The 8,669-nt window shown below is 43.9% G+C and overlaps 1 protein-coding gene across 1 annotated transcript in view; it reads right to left on the bottom strand.

Annotated features, from left to right (window-relative positions):
- Positions 1 to 5,838, bottom strand: part of ADORA2B (adenosine A2b receptor) — a 70,081-nt gene extending 64,243 nt beyond the window's left edge. The window contains exon 1 of the mRNA XM_066599530.1: positions 5,118 to 5,838. Coding sequence (XP_066455627.1) covers positions 5,118 to 5,467 — 350 coding nt within the window. The 5' untranslated portion in view covers positions 5,468 to 5,838. The remainder of the gene's footprint in view (positions 1 to 5,117) is intronic.
- Positions 5,839 to 8,669: the final 2,831 nt, after the last annotated feature.

Genomic DNA, 8,669 nt, shown 5'->3' on the forward strand with positions numbered 1-8,669 from the left:
AGGTACCTAAATACACTGTCTCTCCAGCCCTTACCCTCAGCGCCCTTGCACCTCCATTGAGTGGAATTCAGCATTATTTCTTCTATAGTGCCCTGATTCTAATGCCAATGAGCAGGAGAAACAAAAGAGATTGAGTCATGCCAGGCAGGAAGTCAAATTGCCCGACAGGCAGGCGGCACCATAGAATTAGGAAAGAACTAACGCTGAATTACGCTCAATAGGGGTGCAGGTGGCACTGAGGGGTGACGAGTGGGTGGTTGGAGAGACAGTATATTTAGGTAACTAACGTTGGATGGAGCTGCAAGGGAAGGGACTGACAGACAATATTAACCCTCTAGAGATAAGCCTATTTTTTGCCTTAAAAGGGTTGTGTGGTTTTAATATAAAGAGGTTTACAATCCGGGCATGCATTAAAATAAAAAAAATAACATATCCTCACATGTTCTTGGTCTTCCAGGGCATCAATAAGTGACTCAGCTGCTCAATCCTCCGCTGTGCAAAGTCAGGTGACCGCTACAGCTATTCAGAGGTCGCAGCAAACTCCTGGCATCATGACACCCAAGCTGATGCCAGGAGTTCAGAAAATGATGCTGTAGCCTCTTATTGGCTGCAGCCATCATCTGATTTCTGGCAATGGATGATGTAGCAGCGGAGCCAGTTAGCAGTGCCCAGGGAAATCCAGGATGGGTGAGTATATGTCACATATACACATGCCCAAACCGTAAACCTCTTAATTTTAAAACACAACCCCTTTAAGGACAAAGTATTTTTAATTGACACATTGCAAGAGCCATAATTCGATAATATAGCTGTAAGGGGGATTGTTCTTTTGTGGGACGAGTTGTATATTTTAATGGAACCACTCTGGGGAACATATCAGTTGTTGTAGAACTTTTATTACGTTTTGGGGAGGAGATGGAAACTAAATGTCCAGAAATTCCGCTATTGTTTTGAGTTTTCTTTTACAGCGATAACCATTCAGTAGAAATAACATGATGACTTTCTTATCTGGATCAGATTACTGCGATACCATGTTTAAACAGAGATTTTATTTTTCACTACTTTTGCATGATAAAAACACATTTTTAAAGAAAAACAACTGAGGCGGCATCGCTGCATTCTAATACCGATGACATTTTTATTTTTCTTGTAACTGAGCTTTGTGAGGGCTTGCTTTTAGCGGGAAGAGTTCTAGTTTTTATTGGTACCATTTTGAAGTACATCTAACTTTTGGATTGCTTTTTATTGTGTTTTATTGCAATTCTGGCATTCGTTTTTTTAAATTATTTTTACGGTGTTCATCATGCACCAAAAATGACAAAATATTTTAATTGTCTGGGTTGTTACGAATGCGATGATACATATTATGAAGTAGACGTGACAAGTAGAGATGAGCGAGCACCCAAATGCTCGGGTCCTCGTTATTCGAGTCGAGCTTTTCGTAAAATTGGAGAGCTCTATTCGAGTAACGAACCCCATTGACTTCAATGGGAGACTCAAGCATTTTTATATGGGACCCGCTGGGTGCCGATTTTTTTTTTCTCTTCTCTCTTGCCTCTTCTCTCTCTCCTCTGCCCAGCCAGCCACATACTGCCGCTGACATGCACGCACTGATATGTTGCAGCGGGGAGGGGTCAACACTGAGGCGGGGTCGAACACGGCGTGGTACTCGCTCCAGTATCGAGCACCATCGAACAAGCATCAAGCTCGGAAGAGTACGTTCACTCAACTCTAGTCACAAGCCTGTGCTACTCAGAACAGCAGCTGTAAATAATAGGGTGTTCTGAGTATGAGTACGATTGTGCTCAGATGTAAAAACTGAATAGGCTGCAGTGCTGGCACGCGTACCATGGCTCCTAAAATCGTCAGGGCTCCCGAGCAGTGGAACCCCATCGATCAGATATTGATGACCTATCCTGAAGATAGGCCATCAATTTTAGAAGACTGTTTAACCCCTTTAAGTGGGAACCATTACTTTGATGGCACAGAGGAGGCTTGGTGGCTCTTTGAGGGGGGAAAAGAAACACTATTTGGGCCTCAGTCAACTTAAGGGGGCACTAGTACTTTGTGGGGCACAAAAAAAGGTACTGAGAGGGGCACTGTGGGTAGTAATAGGATGGGGAAAGTGTACAGAGAGGAGTCGTGACTGCAAGGGGTCGTCATGGCATTTGGGACCCAGGCAGAGAAGAAAGGGGAAGTGGACTGCTGTAATCAGCAAATACATAAATTCTAATCACTGTAATCATATTACCATATAGAACTGCAATCTGACAGTTATATGGTGACTGCTGTATTGGGGTGATAAGTGTGGGGGGGGGGAGAGGGGGGGCAAGTTGAGTTTTTTTACCTTAGCCCACCAACCTTTAAATATGAACCCTGTTCCCTATAAAACTATATATGAATCTCCTCAGCTCCTCCTGCTCTATAACATCATGCTTGCAGTATGGACAGCAAGTTCGAGCTGACAGATTCCCTTTAGGAGAGGGGAAACTACTACATTTTTGGTCTACAGGCTGCACCTGTGTATAGACAAATAGGAGAAACCCTCGCACTTTATAATAGTCTTATAATTACAAAATAGAGTAAGTGCTTTGTAATAATATTAAAAGTAACATTTTATAAAAAGTAACTGCTTCAACTTTGGGAAACTTTCAAAGAAATTTAATGGAAATAAATAAAGCTCAGATGTGTTTTATACAGTAATTCATCTAAATGCACATGCAGTGCTGAACATATGGTGCGTAAATCTGGTACATGTGGGCCTTGGGAACTAGGGCAGTTCCTAGGCAGGATTTCCGTATATCAGTTGTGGTTTTATGCCACAGCCTGACACAACTGATGACAATTTGGTGCACTTTGTGCACTACTCCTACGTCCATAGAAAAACGTAAAAATGCTGCATACTACAGATGCCAATAGTGATCCCACAGAAAACTATCGGTTCAAGCATCTGTTTCTCTCTAGAATTTCACTACAATATCAAAATAGGAACGACTGGATATTTGGCAACTGCTAAGTTACGGCCATTGATGGAACAATTAAAAAAGTTAAAGGGGTTGTACCAGAATTACCAGTTATACACCTGGCCAAAGAATAGGGAAAAAGTTGCTGATTGGTGGGAGACTCACTGTACTCCCCCTTTTCTTGCACCCGCAGTGATGTCACACTGAATGGAGCGCTGGTCGAGCATGCGCAGTTGGTGCTTCATTTATTTCAATGAGGATGATGGAAATTGGCGCTTGGCTATCTCCATAATGTCATTGAGTATGAAAGGAGCGACAGCACGCTTGGGCGAGCTTCACTCTATTCATTCTATACCTCACTGCAAGGGCGCAGTAAGCCAGCAGTGAGGAGGACGGGAACACAATTCATCACTAAGACCCCCACAGATCCAGAGAACGGGGGTCCCATGTCACCTGTTCTTCTCGCTGCAGATATAATGTACCCTCTGCAGCAAGGAGGAGACTGAAGAGCGTGCTGGTTGCGCAAGCTTGCTGACGCTCCATTCACTTTCAATGGGGCTGCGGAAATAGCCAAGTGGCAATCGCTCAGGTATTTCCGCCAGCCTCCTTGAAATGAATGGAGAGCTGACAGCGCATGCTCAGTCAGCGCTCCATTCATTGTGACGTCACTGTTGGGGGAGAAGTCACCCCCACAGTGACAGAGAGAGGGGACATGGGAGACTTGTTTTCGAAATTAGTGGGCGTCTAAACGGTGAGACCCCCACCGATCAGCAAGTAACTGCCTATTGTCCGGGCAGGGAATAACTTGTAATCTTGGTACAATCCCTTTAAATCAAGCCAATAGACTAGTCATAAATACATGATCAGTTGAGTTTGTTTGCTGTTTTCCCCTCAGTGCTGCACCCCTTTGGTTTCAGTCTGCTGCGCTTTATTCTCCTTTGAGGACACCACATTGAGTTTTTAGTGTCTAAATGCCAAGTTGATTCTCTCAAGTAAAGTAGAACAGGACTGACTAAGGAATAAAAGCCCCACCACCAACTCCTATTTACTGACTGATGTGAATGATAGCGGACAGACCCCCACAAGCACCCCATAATGGTATATCTCCTTACAGGTCCTATATAGGACCCTCCTACAGGTCATATATAGAAATAGTCAGTATTACATAATACAATGCTTTTTACATCGCACTGTTTACATTGCATGTGTATGGGCATATTTAGTGTTTTTGGTATGTATACATTTTTTTTACACGTGTTGTATCCGAGTTTACTACATTTTTTTCATTCGTGCCAAAAAAAAAAGGCAAGAAAACCCAATTCATGTTACTTTTTTTCCCACGGTTTCCTGGCAACATGCATAAAAACACAATGAATACGCATGGAACTGTGTATTTGCTATGTTTTATGTGATCCAATTGACTTTAATGGGTGATTTGAGTTTGTAATATGGAAAAAAAATAAGACATGCTGCGGATTTTTTGGGGTGTGTAAAAAAACACACATTTGAAGACATCAAATCAATGGTATTGTATGCTGTCCGTAAAAATTACCAGTGCAATATGGACAGAAAATACGCCCATGTGAATGAGTCCTAGGCTCCGTTCAGAGCCTCTGGCGTAGATCAGGCATGAACTGCTGGACGAGAAAGTCATGTGTACAGGATATATGGCAAAAATGCCGGACAGGTGTAGCAACCAAACAGACCCCATAATAGTCAATGGGGTCCATTCGACACAGTTTGCTTCTGTTATAAGACAGATCCATTCATCTTGGGGATTCCGTTTTCCGGCTCCCATAAAGAAGCAGGGAAACGGAATCCCTAATGCAGATGTGAATTTAGCCTTAACACTAAATATGGCAAACATAACAACTGCAACAATGTAACAGATTAAATATTTATCTGACCTTCTACTAAATACAAGCACCCTTGACAAATATATAAAGATGAAGGATGAATGAAAATTTGACATACTGCATGTTTTATGTCTTTTATTAGCTTTCGAAGATTTTTAACGGATCGTATCTGATTGTTGATACCATAGACATAAGAATTATTGCTATATAGTTTTAATTAACTTTAATTCTATAAAAGGTCTAATGGTGTAACAAACAAGCCATTCATCTTCTCTCCCCATCCCCATGTGTCTCTTACCTGAGAGGGATCTTGATGGCCAGGTATCTGTCAATAGCCACCGCCAGCAGGCTGAAAATGGAGCTTTGGGTCAGCACCAGCACAAAGCAGGCAAAGAACAAGCAACTGTGGAAATCAGTCTCTAAGCCTATACTGATGGTGATGGCAAAGGGGATGGCAAGCAAACCCACCGCTATATCAGCCACTGCCAGGGACACCAAAAAGTAGTTGGTGGCATTTTTCAAAGTGCTGTTGATGGCCACTGCCCAGCAGACCAACACATTCCCTACAATGGACAGGACAGCAATGATCACCTCCAGAGCTATGTAAACTGGATTTATGCTCATTTCCACTACTGCTTCATAACCCATAAGGAGACAGGTTCAGGCATCTGTGGCTGGGAAGGAAGGAGTCTTGCAAGACTCAACTCCTATCCTGGAACTTCTTAGAAGAAATGTAGAAGAATGTGGTTTATATGTCCTGACAGTGTGGCAATGCCCACCTGTCACTTCTTGTCCCCAGTCTTCATAATGTCACTTGTGATCCCTTCACAACATGGCCAAACCCAGATGGGACCTGATAGCAGCATGTCATAGCAATCTTCTCATCTCATACTCCAAGGACTGCATGCAGATGGTGAAATGCCCAGATGTGTGCCAGGTTGTGCCCAGACATCACAGCACTGATGGGTGCATCAGCAGTAATCCACGATGGGACGAGGGAGCTGTGCTCCGGATGGTGCTGTCAGCAGCAGTAGCGCCTCCCGTGCGCGCAGTCTGCACTTATACACTATACGGGCAGCAGAGTTAGGAAGCGCGTCAGCGGCTGCCCCGCTGCTGCGCCTCCTCCGGCACTATAGGGCACTCCTATAGGACACGGCTGCTTGCATAGGACTGCCTCTCCGCCCTCTGCTTCCTCACATTTCTTCACTTGTTTTCTCCAGTTGCTGTGGGACTACAACCCCCAGCAGTTCTGAGGAAGATGCGACTTGTAGTGCCGCAAGAGCTGTTAAAGAACATAGCGCTATATCTATGTACTCACACTTTATGTCTCAGCAGTGCAAATGCCCAGAGGTTTATAGAAGGGCACTGCCAGGGTATATACTTTGCCAGGGTGTTGGAAAACTGGTACACATGGGTAGTTTGCTCAATCTGTAGGATTTAGCAAAATCTAAGGTTTTTACTATTTCTCTCTCCATTTCAGTTCAGTCATTGCCTGGTAAAACTGGCACTTTCTCTGGCTGGCACATTGGGGGTATTGTTAAAGTTGGCATATGGAGTTGGGGATAAAGGAGAGGGGGGGGGGGGGGCTGCAGCTGGCACAGAGGAAGATCTTGCTGCTCTTTATCTGGCACTCCTTATGGGGGCATTGTGCAGTTAACTTTTTGAAGAAACTGCCACGATTTTAGTGGTGTTTTTTTCATCATTTTTGCGACAAAAGCAATGCAACCAAATGCTATGTGGGACATGTGTGACGTGGTTTTTTTTTCCACTTGTTGGACTTATTTTGGGTTAATGACTTTTTTCTTCGACCACCTTCACATGTGGGATATGCGCCACGGGCTTTCTGCACCGGAAAAACTAAAGTAGATACGCGCCAAATCCGCAGTGGCCAAATACACACCCAAATGGCTATATTTTTTAATTGCGAATCTGCTGCAGAATTTAACCCTTGTAGGTATGCTGTGGATTTAGAATCTGCAGCAGTTTTCAAAAGCGCTGCAGAAAATTCCTGCGCCATGTGTAGGCGATTTCTGAAATCTCCGCCACATAGTTTGTACTGTAAATGCTGCAGAATTTCTAGAGCAAAATCTGCCATGGAAATTCTGCAGTATTGACTGCCTGCGTGAAAACGCCGTAAAGGCGATGGATGGTCCCTAATATAGTGGATCTCCTCCAGCTTCCCGCACGCCTCCCAGCATTTCACTAGACAAAATAGTGCAGCATACTGTGCTATTTAATTCAGGATTTTACACCAGATCTCTCCAAACTGAGCCTCCAGCACAGATGTGAATGAGCCTCTGAGCCTATGTCTCTGGTTCACATTTTCAGCCTATGGTTAGGTTCACCCTAGCCATAAATGCGAGTTGTACCTACGGTTCTCAGGCGCAATCCGCATTGGATGTGTGCTGTCTGATTTACACGGAGGCAGCACACTTGCATGCTTTAGCATGTTCTATTTCTTGTCCGTGATACAGAGAGGAATAGGACATGTGATGAGATTTTTTTTACCCAGACCATGAGTTTGCGTCAAAAACGTCAGTGTGCATGTCTCTATAGCCGTATACCTGGGCATGTGCTGTCCGTCGAAAGTACACGGCCCTAAATTCTCCAGTATGCAGGGTGCCTAAGCCAGACAAAGAGCTCTGTTCGCAGAAGAAAGTATAGTGTTCCCTTCCCATAAACGCCAGGCGTCTGGACGCCATTTTTAGGGGTACTAATCAATGTCTGTTACTGCGGCAATGCAGTGCCAGACGATCCAAATGTACAGTATATGACGCTTGCATACATATACTTAAAGGGGTTTTCTCAGTATTTACTATTGATGACCTATCCTCAGCATAGGTCATCAATAGCAGATCGGTGGGGATCTCCGCCGATCCGCTGATCCTCCAGCCCGCTGTCAGGAAGCCGGCAGTGTAATAGATTGCTTGACTCCCATTGAAATGAATGGGAGTGAAGACTTCTATTAAACTTCCAGCTCTGACAACGACTGATGCGAACGTCCAGCCCCACTGAACTGACAAGAGAGCTGAAGGATCATCTGATTGGTGGGAATTCTGAGTTGTGGATCCCGCCGGTCTGCTATTGATGACCTTTCCTAAGGATAAGTCAACAATAGTAGAAAGTGAGAAAACTCCTTTAATATTAGTTTGTGGAGGACTGATAAATATTCCAGCGGAAATAAAAAATTGGATCAGATGTCAGTTGTATGCTACTTGTTGATGAATATGTTTGAACAGAACCAAAGGGTTAGGGTAAGAGCGGCTTCACATAGACGTATGTGCAAAAACGTATTTTTGCTGTGATCAAGTTTTTTTTGTGTGAGTCCGTCATTAGGCTGGGTTCACACGGGGTGGAATTCTAGCGGAATGTCAACAGCGGGAGCGCATAGTAATTCAACGAGATTTCCGCAGCAGAGAGGCTGCTTCAAACCCTTGAAAATCAAAGCCGCAAAACGCAACGAGGCGAAACCTTTGAGTTCAATCGTTTCATTTTCACTATTGGAATTCTCGCGCGTTTATGCTACATGTGAGAAAAAATAGGACTTGACCTATCTTTCTCGCACATAATTTTTCTACGTGTGAAAAAGACATGGCAGGACCTATCTTTCCATCTTTTTGCTCAAACTCTTGCACAGTAACGCAAAATTTGAATCGTCGGGAAAAAAAACTGGTTCATGTGCTAATACGCTTTGAGCGGTGAGCATGGTAGCGCCAGCAGGAGCAATTTAGTTAATAGTATATTAGTGAACAGCAAATCCAAAGAATTCTTTAAAGGCTTATTTAGACGACGGTATATCAGCTCGATTTTTACGCCGAGCCGATATACGGTGTCCTTGTCTGCAGGGGGG

This window comes from Eleutherodactylus coqui, chromosome 4, assembly GCF_035609145.1.
Source record: "Eleutherodactylus coqui strain aEleCoq1 chromosome 4, aEleCoq1.hap1, whole genome shotgun sequence".
NCBI lineage: Eukaryota > Metazoa > Chordata > Amphibia > Anura > Eleutherodactylidae > Eleutherodactylus > Eleutherodactylus coqui.